Source organism: Mycteria americana, chromosome 15 (assembly GCF_035582795.1).
Source record: "Mycteria americana isolate JAX WOST 10 ecotype Jacksonville Zoo and Gardens chromosome 15, USCA_MyAme_1.0, whole genome shotgun sequence".
NCBI lineage: Eukaryota > Metazoa > Chordata > Aves > Ciconiiformes > Ciconiidae > Mycteria > Mycteria americana.
This window is the reverse complement of record NC_134379.1, coordinates 8,825,443-8,843,915: the sequence shown is the minus strand read 5'-3', so window position 1 is coordinate 8,843,915 and position 18,473 is coordinate 8,825,443. Positions and strand designations below refer to the sequence as shown.

General features: G+C 44.1%; 2 protein-coding genes across 8 annotated transcripts in view; one reads left to right on the top strand and one right to left on the bottom strand.

Moving 5' to 3' along the window:
- Window positions 1-18,473, bottom strand: part of MYL10 (myosin light chain 10) — a 168,636-nt gene that overhangs the window by 18,525 nt on the left and 131,638 nt on the right. The gene's annotated exons all lie outside the window — the stretch shown is intronic.
- Window positions 1,948-16,086, top strand: LOC142417577 (3 beta-hydroxysteroid dehydrogenase type 7-like). The gene is made up of 6 exons (XM_075518460.1): window positions 1,948-2,095; window positions 6,018-6,173; window positions 9,110-9,218; window positions 13,444-13,543; window positions 14,438-14,600; window positions 15,647-16,086. The coding sequence occupies exons 1-6, from the start codon at window positions 1,948-1,950 to the stop codon at window positions 16,084-16,086; spliced, it is 1,116 nt and encodes a 371-aa protein (XP_075374575.1).

Below are 18,473 nucleotides of genomic sequence, written 5' to 3'. Positions count from 1 at the left end.
CTCTGGGTCTCTCAGGGTGTATTTATCTTGGTTTTTGTGTCCTAACACCTCCAACTCTGATATTTATCCTTGCAAAAAGTCCTCTGAGGGAAGGCAGTTCTGTTAATCACTGCTATACAGATTGGGAGTTGCTGGATAAAAGGCTAAATTAATTTCTCGGGACATTTGTGGCTGTGCTGGCCTGCCAAGCACCAAATTAGCATCAGGCCCATGTTGGTCTCTGGGCCATTATGGCCACTGATTGTAATCACAGCAAGGGGAAACGGCGCTTTTCCTAGCGCTTCACACAGCACAAGAAAAAATGAGTGGTAGAGTTGAACAGATTGAACTTCTAGCAGAAGCTGATTACCAAAAAACAAAAAAAAAAACAAACCCACCACACACAAACAAAACACAGTTACTCTTTGAATACACTGTCTTAACTCTTCATTAACCACATGCTCAGCAGCAAGTTGCTATACAGCTTACTTTTTAAAGACAGATTAATGTTAACACTATAGCAAGAATGGCTCCGACAATGTTGCTCTCCACATTTCAGCCTGTTGTACACAACCAGGGAAGGGCTACCAGGAGTACCCCCATCAGCATCTGTAACCCATGCTCACAGACCAGGACACTGCGGAGGGGAAACAGCGATCCTGATATGAGAACAAACTATTCCTAAGTTTCTCAAGCAACACTATGGCCAGAAAGGCAGCTACAACTCTGTACATATTATAAAGAAAAAGTAATTAGAGAAATTACATTACCCTATTTATCATTGCTTCCTCGTTTAGGACAGTGTGTCTACAATTCACAAAAAATGGTGACAAGCTGGTTCAAAGATGGATTGGAAAATATTTGACTGCTCCAGACTTAAGGAAATAATTTGCTTGGCTTCAAAGAGAGACTGGTAGCTGATCAGGCCCATCTTATCTCTTTTATGGGAGAGGCAGAGAGAGAAACAGCCATGCCAGAGGGCAGGTCTTCTCCCCACCCCACTCTTAGGACAGGATCAAGCACCCTTAGACAAAGCCAATCCCATTTTTTTTTTAATCCACATGACAAACTGGATAGCACATGTCCTTTACAGCCTAGCAAGGAAAAAGTATATTAGCCACTGTCTGGCAAATAAAAAACCAACAGTGCACTCTTTTAATGACGATGATAATTAGCCATTGTAACAATTTGCCAAAGGATGTGGTAGAGCTTTTACTACCAGGCGTTTTTCAAATTAAGAGAGGACTTTCTCCTCCTAAATAAACGTGTGTGTGCGTGCGCGCATGTGTATGTATGTATATATATTCCAACTCAAAGAAGAATTCATTCAGGAAAGCCATACTAGATCATCAGACTGGTAGAACTGGTGATCGTAAAGGCACAGATGACCATTCCTGCACCTGCCTGTTTTGTGCACAATACAGCTCGGCACCGGATGGATCTGCTGCCATACACCATTTATACAAATTCGCTAGTGCATGGGAACAAGATCTTTTTTCTTTTTTTTTTTTTTGTAGCTTCACACTTAAAGATGGTTGCCCTAACCACACGTCTAGGGGACACCATCTTTGCGCAGCACCCAGAGAGGTCTAGGCTATGACGACTGACAGGCCGGCCCATGGGAAGGGGCTGTCCAGGATGGAAAATGTCTGACGTGAAAATTTCAGACTGAGACTGGCCACATACCAAGGCAAGCTGGAGGTGCCCCGCTCATCATACGCTACCATGGTGGAAGGGAAAGGGCCTGTACGTAGCATTGGTATGTCTCTGGCAGCGCTTGTGTGACTGCCAATGAAAATCTGATTTATGTGTAACTGGATGGAGTTAATGTTCAGCCAGTAACACTATATGACAGTTAAACTTTAGACTTAGTTCAGAAAACATATTTGCTGAGATATAACAGTGCACGATAGGATCTTGGCAGCAACCTTCTCTCTCTACCCCTCAATCACAAAAACATCTTCAGAAATGGATAGAGCCTCGGTCTACCTGGTGACTGGAGGATGTGGTTTTATTGGGGAGAAGATTGTGGAGCTTCTGTCTCAACAAGACTACATCAAAGAAGTCAGAGTTTTTGATTCAGTGGTAAGAGAAGAAGTAGAAAAATTCACCACAGGTAAGAAATGGGCATCATCTTACAAATAGCGGCCATAACCATCCCTTTCAAGACAGCTGGTATTATGTTGGAGATGCCACAGTTACGGGCACGGGGTGGGAACCTGGATTAAACAGACTGCATGAAGAATAACTTCCAGTTCAGAGAGGTTTTTCAGCATAGGACTAAATCAAAGCAAAAAGATCCATAGTGTGTAACCCCAGGAGATATATCACAGGAAGGATCTCGGTCCCCATCAGGGATCAGCTGTAAGGAGCAACTTGCACACCGAGTACCTGACACGGGAACTTGGCTAACCCCGTTGCTCCTGCTCAGCCAGTCTGACTAACAGCAAAGGGACAAAAAGCCGTGCTCCTGAACTGCTCCAACTGGTTACCAATTCTGAGAAAAATAACCAAAAAACACTGACAATAATAGAATCAAGCTCAGCATCTGCTGCAGATATCATGAAATAAATTACTGAAATAATTGAGAGAAACCTATAGTAGCCTTATTGTGCTGTGCCTAAAAAAGGAAGAGGTAAGTCTCAGTAAACATACTCAAAGATATTAAATTAATCCATTTGATCATATTCTGAGAGCTGCCTTCTAATGTTTCACCAGGGTTGATGACAGTGAGATGTGTTGGGGAAAAGCAACCTGTTTTACTGGATTTGAGAACATCCACCCCAAACAAGCCAAGGCAGCTCACAGTGCTCTGCACTGTTAGTGGTGGGCTGGGACTCCCTCTCTCCAACTGCCCAAACCTTCAGCCTGCTTCAAATGAGAGAGGAAAAAAAATTATAAGGGAGATCCTATCTGTTAGGAGATATCAATAAAAAGGAGATACACTTAGAGCAAGTTAAAAGACTCCCAGGGAAATACCACCATCGGAAATCCTCCCCTGGCAGATGAACTCACCAGACTGGTTTCCCTTGGCTTCAGGTAGCCAATTGCCTTAAAAGCACCCACAATTGAAGAAAAAACTGTTTAAACCTTGAAGAGCTGCTATAATCCGTGCTCCAGGAGAGCTTTGTGGCCTAACACCACAGCAAATCACAGAAAAATGAGGCAGAAGCAGCCTCGAGGGGCCATCCCAACCCCCCATCCCTCTGCCCCAAGGCAGAATCAGCTCAGCCACAACCTTCCCAACAGATGTTTTTCTATCCTGTCCCCAAGCCACCTCGGGCAGCCAGCTTCTACACCGCCAGGCCATTACTGTTGGTACAGTCTAATCTAACCTTACGGGTAGAGTAGGTTAATGCTGTCATTTTTTACAACAATCTTCATAACTTGAAAACCACCTCCTTCCACTCCATGCGGTTTTCTCCTTTAGGCTAAAGCGGCTCTCGTGCACTCCTTCCTTCTCCGCAGCTCACGCTTTCTGTATCTCTGGGCATTGGCGTTGCTCTCTTCTGGAAGAGGGGCACCGAGGGCAGGACAGAGAGTCCAGCTGTGGCCTTCCCAGTGCTGAGTAAAGCTGATGGATTTATTTCTTCTGTCCTGCAAACTCTTCTCCTATTGGTACCTGTCAGTACAATTACGCCTTCTTCACAGTTGCAAGACCTTGCTGACAGGCGATAGCTCCTGAACTGTTCTGGCCCAACTTGATTCTTTCATGAAGACCTGCTGCCTCTCCCCTACTAAGCCCAGTATCTTCTCATTGTCTCTATCAAATTTCACCTCTTTTTTTTTTTTTTCTCTCCACACTCTGTTACATTCAGCTTGTACTCTAATCCTCCAGTGTCCTTCAAGTCCCTCCCAGTCTGATGTTATCTGCTGATTTAATGAACAAATCTGCCAGATTCTTGATGAAAACAATAAAAAAGACTCAAATATAGCAATAAGCCCTGGAGAGCCCCAGGGCAGCCACCTACCACAGCTGGCAATTCCTTGGGAACTGTAATTCAGCCAGCTCTGTGCTCACCCTAACGTGGCTTACTTAGACCATGTTTTACTGACTGGCTTATGAGAATGACACAGAGTTTCCAAAGCCCTTCTAAAATCAAGATATATGACATCAACCTGTTCCACAATATCCGTACAGCCTGTTAACTTGTCATAAGAACAAAGGGGATTTATCTGACTTGATTTGTTCTTGACAAATCCATGTCAGCTGCTTCTATTCTCCTTATTATCACACAGGTGCTCACACACATTGTTGAAGTGTGTGTTCCTGAATTTCCTGGGGTTGAAATCAAGCTGTTCTGTAATTTCCTGGCTCTTCTTTACCTCCTTTCTAAGCACAGGTGTTTCATTTGCTCTACTGCAGTCTTCCAGCGCCTCCTCCAAAAGTTCTCCAAAGTAGCTGATAATGCAATAGAGCTGCAGTGACATCCATCACCTCTTTAGCAGCCCTGGATAAAGCTGATCAGGCATTATCAATTTGAAAATTTGTCCTGGTTGCCTTGTATCCTCCCCTCTTTTGGCTGAGCTCTCACCATTCTCTTGCTGGTCTTAATTGCACCAGCTGCCTTAAGCCAGCTGATGCAAAAGAGACTGTTTAACACTTCACCCTGGCTGGTTACGGGCTTTCTCTCACCACTAAGTAGCAGCAAAATCCCCCCACCATGAGGCTGCTGATGCCCTGCTCCACCTTACTTTCAGCACGAGCATCCTCCCCTGCACTCTGGTCCTCCTGGCAAGTGTATTACCTCTGCTACACGGGCAATGCCCTCTTTCTTTTTCTGCTCTATTCTTGCTGAATCAACTCTGTGCCTTAATATTAAATTAATTTAATATTAAAACTCTTATGAGCTAGTCCACAAAATCTTGGTTATGCTAATTAAGAAATCAGCTTGCCCATTTTGTAGAACTTCTGCCTCTTCCTACATGCCACACTTCTTAGCAAATGCTCAGCCAGCTGACCTACTATCTTGAATTTTGTCTCTCCTTTGAGTTCATGAGGAATAACCCTGTTCTTTTACCCTCTTGTCCTGGTAGTTGTTCACTGAGGGTTTCCATATCGTAACACTTTCAATGGCTGGAGTCATAGACTCTTCCCTGAGCTGCTCACATGCATGATCCTTCAGAAATCACTACCCTGATCCCTGGCTGCACGGGGCTCTGCAGGAACCCTTCAGCGCAGGGCAGAGGAAACATCTCCTTCCCAAAGCAGTCCTGCGCCTGCTACTGCTGTCCGGCTTATGACAAAACCCCCGAGGAGTACAGCTTCCTAACCCAGCTTCTTGCTGGCCTATTCCCAACTACAGAAAAGGAAAAGGGGAAAAATCCCACTTAAATGTTACAACACTGTCTCAAAGCAAGAAAATTAGCAGGAGATGCCAACAGTAGCCATGTATGGAACAGCTATTTTGAGGGAGAAGGAGGGGGGAAAAAGGAAATAGGGGAAAAAGGAAATAGGGGAAAAAACACCCCTTCTGAATGGCTTAAAGGCAGGAATTTCCTATGAAACTTTTTAACCTGTTATTTTCCCTTCCCATCTATAGCATTTACAATTTAAAGAAAGCTCTGTGCAAGGTCCCTTGAACTCGTCTGGTGTTATTCCCAGTAAGCTCTAAAAATCTTCTGTCTTAAGGAAATTATCTGGCACAGCTTCACTCATTCACAGGTACTAGAGCAAGTCCTGTAACCAGCTGCAGCTCTGGGCCAACAGTCTCCCATTCTTGCTCAGCGCTATCCTTGGATGCGTGCTAGAGATTTGCAATGACAGACACAGTTATTCTGACCCACAGTTGGTGCAAACTGGCAAAGTGCTGTGCTGAATTAAACCAGATGCAGATCTGGCTTCTTGGGGTTCAAAAATAGGGATGTATTTTCCCCTGGTGTGATGTATTCAAATAGCATAGTCATTAGTTAGAGTGTGCTTCAGCTTGCCCTGCAGAGAAGAAAGCTTTCCAAGCAGGATCCTTGTTCTGCAAGAAGGTGGGGATGCTGATTTGAATTCCCCCCCCCCCATCTATGGTTATATTATTTTTCTCCAGCTACCACTCATGTGACAGTGATGAAAGGAGACATTCAAGACTACAATCTGCTCCTTGCTGCCATGCGGGGAGTTCACGTGGTTATTCACACAGCTGCTATTGTGGACTACAGAAACACTGTGCCCTTTTGGGAAATGAGAGCTGTCAACGTTGGGGGTAAGCTCTTTAAAACAAGCAATTAAATACGGCCTTAAATTCACACGCCTTGGTGTAGTCATATGGGATGCTATGACAAACATATCCTCTCTGATTTAGTGCTCCCTTGTCCCCGGAATTTCACACGCACCACTCTGCTACGAGATGAGAAAGGTGCCCGGGACCTTTCCTTTCCAGCAGGGAAGTTTCTGCCTTTGCCCCTCCGTCCTTGCTCAGGGCAGGCCATGCTGCTCCTCTCGACTGATAAAACTTCATCTTAGAAAGTCAAATCTGGACCCAGTTATTACACAGTTTTTCTGGTCAAGGGTATAATTTTCACTAATAGTACTGAGGTGATTCAGAACATGCCCATAGTGGTAAGAAACCGTTTAGTATGTGACAAGGACAGCAATTAAAAGTTAACTCCTGTTTTAGGTAGCTTATAGCTTTCCCAGGGATTTCCAGGGAGAAAAATCTACACTATATATCAGTGCAAGACTGTACCAGTTGAACTGCATCCACGCTATTAAGGGAGTGATGTTATTTTAACTATAGTCAGAGTTCACAACTATTACATGTCTACAAGCCACGCATAACTGAGAGCTCCACAACATTTTCTTCCTATCACCGAGAGCCGATTTCTTGTTAGGTGCAAGATCTGCTTAAAGAAAATTTGTTCATAAATCTAGGAAATAAGCACAGGCTATAAAAATAATGAAATCCCTATTACAGCAGCAATTCCAATGGCACCTCAGGCTGTTAGCTACTAAAATAGTTGTTAACCACAAGGAAGGCATTTTATATATTTTTTATATATATATATCTCTCTCAAACTCGATTACTGCTTAGGGCTTCTACTATTTGCTGATACATTCAAGGGCAACATTTAAATTCCATCCTTCTTTTTATTGCTGCAGTTGTTTTCAAAACCAGATGCTTTTAGGAGCCTGTATTGTGCATGTGTACTGAGAATATTCAGAGCCTGAGGGTTCCTGCTGCCTTTTAATGGCTTTGTGAGATCTTCCTCTTCATTTTCTGCTTGCTACGAGCAAGGTACTTCAGCATAGCGAGGTTTTTACAGATAGCAGTGAACACTGGGCAACTCCCCTATTCAGCAAACCAAACCTCTTGCAGATGTTTGCGACATTCCCAGAAAACCACACACGCAAAATTCTTTCCCATGTGACTGGTGATTGAGTGCCTCTTTGAGGAGCACAGTTTGAGATGTCTTAACAGGAGCCTTTTCAGAGACGAACTGTTCTGCATTTCTGCCTCCCCTTGGATGGCTTCGTGTAGACCTCCCTAAAATGAGGCTGCTGCCCTCACTAGGACTTCTCAAAATCTTGAATTGAGAGATTAGTCTAAAGTTTTCTATTAAAATCATAGCAGGTAAAAGAATAAAAGTGAACTGTATTTGATACCTGCTGTAGACTTCATGGAAAAAACCAGGGTCAGGACAGGTCAACTATATAATCCTCTAGCTGGCTTCTCTGTATAACTCAGGCCACAGAAATTCATCCAATTACTGCCTTAAGCCCAACAATTTGTGGCTAAATTGGACTACGCCTTTTCAAAAGACTTTTTGCCTAGAATTAAGGACTGCAAGTTAATGGGCTATCTATTATGTCTTCCAGCAAGCCATTAACAATGCTGAAGAGTATTAGTGTGGCTATGGTTAATTACCATTTCTGGCAAAAATTTACATCTATCTTCTGCTTTGATTCTCTAGTCTGTTTCAACCATTGCCTACCAAATCCTGTTATAGTCTTGTTGACTAGATTGAAGAGCCCTCTTCTACAAGAATTATTTTTTCCATCTAGTGACTTACAGACTTTTTAGTCTACTTTTCGTTAAGCTGAATGGATTTTAACTCAGCTTTTTTCCAGTGATGTTTCTCAACAGAGGGTCTCAGTTAACTTTACATATTGCGATAGGCTCATGGAGAAGTAAATTGATTCTTCTCCACCAGGCCTTCATATTGATTCATGCCCTCTCAAATTATCCTAAGATCAGGATTTCCTTGGTAATTTCAGATTGTGCCCTTAACAACAAAGAGAACAGAGAAATCACAAGCCCTCCCACACAAGATCTGCAGCAAAGCTCAAGGGCAGAGCCTGATTAGCCAGGTATAAGTAGTATGGAGATTTCCGGAAACCAACGCTATGAGTGCCTTCCTTTAAGATCTGCCTTATCAGATTTGAAGGCCCTCAGTATGCAACCATGGTTATGCTGTTGTCATTGAGGTTCTTGTAGAATCAACTTGAATCAAAATCACAATGAATGCAAAAACCATCCCTGGAAGAGTCATAAATCATTTAAACCCACTCCCTCCGCCCAGACCCCAAAAACCAACCAAACAAAAACCATGCATGCTGACCCGCAAGTGCAGCCAGAACAACCTTTCTTAAACCAAACCATGCTTCAGATTCATCTGGATTGCATGTAGACTCGTAAGCTGCCCCCACTATTTTATTTGAAATTCTGCAGCTACCAGGAGTCTGTTGCAATGATTTTCACCCTATAGTCATCCTGCAGAACTTCTATAGAGCCATATATGCAACTAAAACACCAATCCTTTTGCCAGAAGGCTGCAATTCACCATTTGACAGTCTCCCCATGAATCAAAAAAGATGGAAAACATGGAGTTTTGCTCCGCCGAGCTGTTGGCTTCCTTTTTGTTAGCAACTATTAAGTTCAAGTCAGTTGTCAATAGCCATAGAGGTTAAGCCACATTACAGCTATGGATGTAACTGCTACTCTCATGTTATAAACCATCCATGCCTGTGCAAACATATCTGAGGAACTGCAGCCTCGATCTGTGGCTTTACATCTTTTCAGCCATAAAAAAGATGGATCTGTTCCAAGTCAGAATCCCAAGCCTGGAAATCTCTTTTCATTTGCACAACAGGAATCAAGGCAAGGTGGTTAATGTTCGTCCTTCCCAACCTGCCCCACAGGTACTGAAAATGTGTTAAGGGCATGCTGTGTCCTGAACATTCCCTATGTTGTCTACACAAGCTCCATTGCTGCAGTGGGACCCAATACATCGCAGGAGCCCATGTTCAGGTAAGGCTACGCTAATCTCCATCACTCTGGATTTCTGGTTAAACAGCAACGAAACTGCAACCAGACGGAGATTTTTGCTGCGGCTACAAAGGAGAAGACGTATTACCCTTCCTGTCAATTCCTCTTCTCTTTCTTGAAAATCCTTCTTTGCTGCTTTTCGCTTTCAGGAACCACACTCTTCCCAACCTAAACTTGAACAGTAGCGGATAGCACTGATTGAAAGAGTTGGTAGAGACGTATGACCCAACTGCACCTCCAGGCTGTCCCCCGTATGTACAGCCCTGCTCCTATCAGCCCTAAAATCAGTTTCAGATAAGGTCTCAGATGCTTAAGGTTTGTGATACGGTCAAGTTGTATCCTGCTGTTGGGTCAGAGGTTTTGCTCTCCCCTCACACTGAGTCAATCCGAAGGGTAGGTGATGCTCTATTGTTACCAACCCACTTTCCCTCCGCTTTTCAGCTCCACAGTGAATTGCTAGCAAGCCTGTACCCAGCTCCTATTATCAAATGTGGTCAAATGTATACAGACTATTTTAGCACTATCTCAGTAGAAAGTTAGTTGGCCACATAGTCTTAGGGGACAGATGCATCTGGTGTGAAGTTGCCCTGCAGTATTCGTGTATAGTTACACTCTTCTGCGACCTGGATCTGACCTGTAACTTGCACCCCTCCATCCCTCAAAATCCTTTTTCCTGGCAACATGCTTACCAGGGCAAACTCCTGGACTTTACACTTTTGGGCATTATGCTCAACGCATCTCTTCCGTGTGTGGCTCCTATAAGACTGACCCACAGACCCAGAAGAAGCAGCAGTGCTTTAGAAAACCTCCTGCAGCAAAGGTGGGATTTAGAGCAATACAAAGACAGTGATCAAAAGGATGATTTGGAGGTGTTTTTTGCTTATAGATCTTTGATATCCAGAACTGACTTTCACAATCAGCTGACACTCCTGCTCAGGACTCAGCACCTGGATACCTTTTGTATTCATGGGGCAACAGTACTTGCACCTTGAGAACAGGGCTGATATTTCTGAAGCCCAGGAGCTGAAGTTTTAGGTTAAATTTGAAGCCAAGTAGAGATGGCTGCAGTCTGATACGTACCATTGTAAGGCTCCTTGCTGATTTCAAGCATGGTTGTGGCCATACAGACTGCTCAAACCATGGAAACTTGTGTGCAAGGGGAACTGGCTCAAAGTCAAGTTTTGTCTGAAGCCAGTCTAGACACAGCTGGCTTCAGTCATGTGGCTCTAGAAATTTGAGCCCAGCTAGAAAAGGCTGCTGAAGACATAACTTAAAATTACCTACAAGCCTAAATTTCATACTCACAAGTAAGCTAAGGCATAACCCAGTTGTTCTGAAAAGTGTTTAAGTACCCGGATCTGTAGAATAAATGTCTGGCTTATGAAAAAAAATCTATGAGAGCAACAAACCTCAATCCACTTGGGACCATGAGCACTAGAGGCTCTGTGTCACTGAAAAGCTATGGAATTTGGTCATTAGCATATCTAAATCATTTCTAAAAATGACTGTAGATACAGGCACATCCTTGTTAGTATTTTAGTCCTGCAACTTAAGAGATAGATGTGAATAGATGTCTTGAAAAATCTACCCCAAATCTTGCCGGAGAGGACAGTCCTTTGGCTTGTAATGATGGCACCAATGGATGCAGTAAAAAGCCATTCAGGCTGATGCTCATAGAGCAGACATGAACATCCTCTACCCGCCAACTCCCAATCCTTCCCCACCACAAATGCAAATAAAACCACCACCTGCAGCCTTTAACTCATTTTGCAGAACACACTGAGGTTCTCCCATGATGCTGGGAGAAAGCCTGAGAGAGTGGTCCTCGTTCTCCAATGATTTTGATTTTAAACTAAGGGAATTACAGAATGCAAAATGAAAGAAGGGTCAGATCCCCAGTAAAAAATTACACCACTTGTCTCAATAGGGAGCCCAGTGAAGACCGGAAGGCAATATACTATGGCTCCGTTTTCCAGAATGAAAGTACAGGTGATGCGGCTTTCCCCTTCCTCCTCTTCTCATCTCCCCCGTCCCCACCCAATCTGTTCTGCTCTTCTCCCTCACAGTCCATGATCCTGCCTGCCTTTTTCTTCTTCTCTGTCCCCTTTCTCCATCATTCCTTGTATATTTTTATTTAACTCACTTCTACGTGCTTGGGAATTGACCCAGACAAAGCATGATTAGTCTCTGGACAGGGTGATGGGTGCAGGGATAATGCTCACACCTCAGCATCCGACAATAATAGAAAATGCCTCTGTCAGTCTCAATCCCTCTGAGACAGCCACCGCTGAGATACCTTCTGACAATGCTGCTCCAGTCTTATTAGCGTTCAGTTATCTGTGATCGTTTTGAAAAGCAAAAGCATTATGCTGAGCTCTTTGTTACTACCGAGCTTCAAAAGGGGTGGGGGAAGGCAAACACGAGCAGAGCTCTGCAGCCCAGGAACAGCAGGCAGGTTTGCCCCTTTGTGAAGCTGCTGCTTTTTAAAAGCTTTGCAAGGCAAAAAATAAATTTGGATTAAAAAAAAAGAAAGCAATTAAAACTAGAACTTCTAGATAACCCCCCTAATTGTCTTGGGCCTCTCCCGGGCTTGCAACAAACCACACACAATCAATCTTTTGTCTTGCTTGTTTTCTGGTTTGTCTCTTGCTCATCAGCCGTAAACACGGGGAAGAGGAGGAGGGTTTTGTGATAAAAGCCCAGGGTACACGGGGAGGCTGTATTTCTGATGCTCCTAATTTATTTCTGTTGCTGTAGCACAAGAAGGCCCTGATCTCAGCTGGGATATCTGACACACAAGATACTAGACTGCCAAACAGGCAAGAGAAAGGCAACAGCATTATCCACATTTTACACATGGAGATCTGAGCATAGAAAAGAGCAAGCAAGTTGCCCAAGGTCAAACATGGAGCCTGAGTCAGAGCTTGCTCTCCCGAGGCCCAGTGTTTGAGAAAAAGACCTCTGCTGCAGATTTGCTGCATGAACCTGTCACAGGCCACTTAACCCTTCCAAGAAGTGCATCCGAGCCCCATCTGCAAAAGGAGCATGATAATTCTTCATTGCCCTGTGTGGGGGTACCCCATGCCTGGCAGAGTCCGGTGTCTGCCTAGCGTGAATTTCTCTAGGAGAGCAAAATATAGAGTAAATTAATTTTAAAATGTGAAGAAAGACTCCTGCAGCACACAGAGGTAGAGAGAGCCTATCCTTGTTAGTCATGGCAGCAAGGGAGCAAGCGGACACATGGTCTTCATGGATGGTCCTTCCCAATGCTTCAAACAAGGTTTCTTCACTCCACAGCTCCTCCAGAGCCCACTGAATCTGCTTAACCAAATTCTGCAATGGACTAATGTTGATCTAGAACCACTGGGACAAAATGCCGGCACCCTGGTGGGGAATAGAGCTGCTTTCTTGGTTCTTCTTGGAATTATTTCAGGGCCTGTGAGGCCAGTTACATGTTAGATCCCATGGGCTTTCCTCCTTGCAGCTGTAAGTTAGGAGGCAGAGGAGCAGGTTGTCTTCCATAGTGGCAACCAAATGTCCCCAGCATGGCTGCGAGCCCTGCTTGCCCTTAATCATGGGTCCACTTCTTTACTCTTCCCCTCGAGCATAATTTGCTAGGGGAGATGAAGGAATATCCCCAGCACAAACCTGCTGATTGCATGTCTTCCAGGAGATCACTAGCAGCTCTACCACATCACTGGCAAATGTCTCCCAACTCTAATCAACTCTAAGAAAATTAAGCAGCAGCTTCTCCTTTTAGTTTATGGCTCATGAGAGGCTTTTCTCTACCTCTTAATGAAAAAATGAAGTAGGATTGCTCTCATTTTCCTGCCCTCCATCCTCTTGTGCTCTTTCCACCTTGTTCAGCCACTTGTGAGTTGCTTAAAAAGGTAACTCCACTGCCTTCTAATTTGCCTGCCAGAATACTGTTTGCTTCAATCAGACTATTAGACAAAAACAAATCCAGCTCTCAGAAATGAAACCACTGCCCTCATGCAAACCTGCCTATGAAGACCCAGAACCACCTGGTATTTCTTGAGGCCTTATTTCTCCCAAACTGCAGCAAGAATCTCAGATTCATATAACTCACAGCCAGTGCTAAGTCCCTGGAAAGCAGGGATTGCAGAGTAAACCACGCTGTGACAAATGTCTCCAAGCCCTGTGCTCTATTCCATGGTCACTCACCGTCTCTCACAATCTATTTCAGAGGAAATGAGGACACCAAATACAGCGGGGAAGTGGAGCTGCCTTATGGGAAGACAAAGGCCATGGCAGAAAAACTTGTATTTGAAGCCAATGGAAAAAAGGTACAAAAGTCAATGGTAGCACCCCTGGTATTACAGCACAGGATGGGTGGAAAGAGAGAGCTGGTTAGAAAGACCCCACAACTCATAGCCTAGTGCGTATCCAACTGCTGCCTTGGCTTGCCGCATAGGCCACACTGCCCTAAGCTTACCGAAGCCTGATCTTCCCACACGATCAGGAAGCTGCCAAACTCTCGCAAGATCAAAAAAGGGTGCTGCCCTTTGAGCCTGTGCTTTAACTCCACCAGAAGGAGTGTGGCTTTGGAAAGAGCTGTGTTAAATTAGGGCATAAGAAACTAGGTTCACCTGGTTCGTACTGCATAAAGGTGTAATTTTCAGATGTGCCTGAGTGATTTAAGAATAAAAAATATTAGTGTACCCAGAGCCAGCCACCTGCCTAAGTTAGCTGGCTAGTCTTTTTAGACTCCCAGTAGAGTCAGCAGACAGACGAGTTCTTCTAGAGGATGAAGCAGAATGTAAAAATAAGACTTCTGTCCTAAATCACTGCCTGGAGCATCTCTCTCTCCCGGTTACAGTTTGAGGCCAGCCAGCTTAGCTGGCTTCCTCTGGTACCTGATTTTGGTTGTTGCAAACACTCACTTATATGTCACAACTGCCGAAGGGGTTAATGCCGCTAGCACCCTCCATCCAACATCTCTCAGTGAGCATCACATGGGTGCAAGGTGTGCTATGAAAAAAAAAAAAAATCAAACTGAGCACCTCCTTGCATTTTTAGGGACCCAAACCAGGCCCTAGCTGTCTAGATCACCTCTGCAAAGGTTGACTCCTCTAGCCCAGTATTCCCAGGTTTTGGTTTTGTCTGGCAAATCCAGCATCACTGCGGAAGATTTCATCTCTGAATCCATCACTCGCTAACATACCTCCCTGATTTTACAGCTGAGCAACGGTGGTAAACTCACAACCTGCATCATCCGTGCAAACGCAGTGTATGGGGAGAAGGCAACATTTCTTCAAGAGTTGTATTTGTTTGCCAAAGCCAGGAACGGTGTGTTGAACTACCTAGAGCCTGAAAACACAGAGCGTAATTACACATACGTGGGTGAGTGAATGACTGATCTCTTTGCATGTGGTGCTACCAGGCTGTTTTAGTCACAGGGGATTTTACACGTCAGCTTAACCATAATCTTCCAGGACAGAGAGATGAGTATGGTGAATGAGCACAAATATTTTTATAACCACAAAACTTAGACTGGCTAAAAGAATTTTTAAAACACTTGTTTACGTTCTACTGTTTTTCCTGGGAAGGGTTTTCTTTTTTTTCTTCCCCTCAACATAGGGAAAATGTTGTTTAGAAAACTGAAAAAAAAAAAAAAGTCAGTGGAAAAAAGGATAGGGATCTGATCTTTCTTTTACTAGGTAAACATTTCAAGGGATATATAGGGGGAGAGAGAGAGAAATTCAGGCAATATTTTTCAAATATTTTTTGTTTGAAAAGACACTTAATTTCTTCTTCATCAGAAGAAATTAAACTAACACTACTTGTAAAATTCCTTGCAAAAAAGGCTGTACTACATAACTGATTTTAGCAAGCACAAGAAACTACTCACAAAACCTATAGAAAGAGTTCGTTGTGGTGTTGAATGCATTTCAGGGGAGTATAACTCACCATTAAATCATGCAGGGTTTTAGTTATTTCTGTGCAGCACACTTATATGTCTTTTTCCAAAACTGCAGATAACAGTAGTTTGAAAATGCTGTTAGAGAAGAATCAGGCCTAGATAAATCAAGTGACTTCTTCAAAGGCTCACAGCCGAGCCAGGAATAAAACCCTCGAGCACTGCCTGCCATTCATCCTGCTCTCACTACAAAACACTGCCCTTTCGCTTCACATGAACCAGTATCACAAGGCACATTAATTGTCCAGGGGACAGGACCATTAAAGGGGAGACCAAAGGTTTAAAGGATCTTGGAGGTCTGGATTAACTACTCAGTCTCTCTACACTACAGCTGACTAACACGATGAGTGCTTTCCCTCCTTCACAGCACTGAAGCCGGCAGATCCAATGTACTGATTCACTCCTACAGTAAACAGGAAAATGTAGTTCCTCCTGAATACCTGTTTCTCTCTCCCTCTTATTTCTCCAGGGAACGTTGCATGGATGCATGTTCTTGCAGCAAGGAACTTGCAGCTGAAACCAGACTTACTCGCCGGACAAGTGTATTATTCCTATGATGACACTCCAAGAAGAAAAGCTTTTCTGATCAGGCATGAGCTGTTGTCCTCTATGGACCCCTCAATAAGACTAGGCTCACACATCCCTTACTGGAAGATGTGGTTAATGATACAATTGCACAGGATAATCAGGGTCATCTTGTACCCTTTCTGGAAGCCACAGCCTTTCCTAAACTTGCCTTTACTGAACACGATAGTCACCACCTTCTCCTATGAGACAGACAAAGCCTCCAGGCATTTTGGGTACAAACCCCTCTGCACCTGGGAAGAGAGCAAGCACAGAACTGCACAGTGGTTGAGAGCAGCTGCAGGGAACCTGGAGCCCCCCCAATTTCATGAAAAGAAGAACTAAGCAGCGTGTTTGGGGTAAGGAGAGAACTTATCACACCAGCAAGTTTCATCTGAACTTCACAACACGCACAGATCTTTGGCAGAAATTTTGCAAATACTGAGAAATACTGGTGCAGAGACAGAGAAAGAGCAAAACTCTCAGGCTGCGAGTATATACCCTTGCCATGCCAACAACTCAGCTATTTTAAGTGGCATATGAAACAGCAGGTGCATTTGAAAACATCCTCTTGCAGGTCCGTGCACACAGATGCAGGGCTTGCTGGCCTTGCTCACCCCCACGTTGCCACCACTGCACAGGGGTCACTTGCAAGAACAAGAGAGACAAGTTCAAACACCTTTGTGATAAAATGAGTTAACCAGTTTTGTTCCACAGCCTGACGAGTCTCCATCTTCCTCCATACTCAGCAAACGGACCTCTCCCTTGCCATGGTCTGGGGCAGCTGGTGGGATGGCTGTACCTGGCTCATACACGCGAGGGGTCGTCAGTGATAATTTTGGTGAAGACAAGGAAAGCCCAGCAAATTCTTGCTCTGTTTTTGGGTTTAATAAAAAGAATTCCCTTTTCCAGAGCTACCTTTTTCAAGATGCTTCCTGTTATTCTTAACAAGTGGAATATTATATCTGTTTTGAAACATTACCCCTGTAAAAAGAAACTTCCAATCTCTTGCCCTAACGATGTCTAGGCGGACTTACTTTCTAATCGTATAGATGGATAACGGATGTCTACAAGCTTAGAGGTGGGATTCATATAGTTTGTAACTCAAATTCTCTTACCTCACAGCACTCTAGCAGCAAAGCAAAACAAATTAAAGCCCACGTTGAGCTGCCGCACTGGCAGACAGCAACTTCAGTGAAGGTCTTGGGGGCTGCATTTACGCTAAATAATGTCTGAACTTCAGGAGGAAGAGGTCATTTCAACTCATTCCATGGCTCTGGAGCTACACAGTCCATCTGGGAGCAGTATTTCACAGATGATATTTTCCTAACACAGATGGGGCAGGCACTTCCAGAAGATTCACAACAAAACCTGTGGTTTGTATCAGTTTATCAGCTCCTCTATTTTTAGGACATACAGAGAGACTGGTATACCTATGTTAAGTACAATAGAGATTTCAGTTTTCACTTGAGCTCGGAGGAATGGGATAATATTTTTACAATACTGGTTCAAATCTAAAATTAATTCTGTTGGTACCATACTTCTGTGTTCTGTGAATATGTACCCATCTCTCGAGTTTTCCTACAGTAAAAGTGTACACATGCACAAATAAAAGCTTATTTTAATTCCAAGTGCCCTAATCCTCCTGGAAAAAGCAAGTTTCAGCATGGCATCCTTGATAGAAATGATCAAAATTCGCTTCTTGTTAGTCACAGTAATTACCCAGCAAGGAAAGCAAAGCAATACAGTGTGAGTTGCCAAGTTAACTTCACTGAAATTCACCCTCACAAGAGAATTCTTTGCAAAAGGAACTTACAAATCAAAAATCACCTGCTCTGGTAATTCATTAATAATTTCATAGAACAAATACATTTGGGGGAAACTACCACGACCTGCCCCTAGAGAATGTGGGAAGGTGAAGTGTGTAAGTTAGCAGTTCCCTACTGGTTTTTTCTCCTACCATTTGTGCTGGGAGGCTTTTAAGAAAGGGAGTAATAAGATTGCTGGGTTTTCTATTTCACTAAAAATTCTGTTGGCAGTTTTTTTGTCATTATTCAAATGGTAGATGGCAGCTTGCTAAGAATTTGACAAAGCCATATACACCCAACGTCTCCCGCACATTGCCAGAGCATCGCCACTGTGCAACAGCGTTGACCTCAACGGGTTTTAATGCTTCTGAAACCTTGGGTTTCTCTCGCCAAAAAAGAGCCACTGGGTGGAGCTGCGAGGCTGCGAGACAGGTACCTTCCCCTCAGCAGCCCAAGTGTTGCAACCGCTTCGGCGGTAGCTGGTGGTTACCGGCGGGGCGAGGCCTGCCCGGGCTGCGGGGCGGGCGGGGGTCCCTGAGCGCCCGGCCTGCGCTCAGGCGGGGCACTGGCGGTCCGGCCTGCCCTCGGCTGCAGGCAGCGCTTAGCTTCACGGAGTCACGTAATCCAAGAGGCTGAGGAAATGCTTTTTCCACTCCGAACTCATTAGAAAAGAATAAAAGTTTGCTTTTTATTTTTAAAAATAGCATTAAAGATGGTGCTCTGACCTTTGAGAAAACTTGCCGAAGTGGAAGAGCTGATGCTTTCAGTCCCGTTCAGAGCCCTCGGAGTATTCCTTTGTGGGCTTTGGAGCTGCTGAAGGTATCAGATGGGACGGCTGTCAAGGCCCAATACTATCCCAGAGACAAACGCTTTACAAGCTTGCCTGCTTTCAGAAACCTTGCTGGGAACCTCATCATGCTTTTG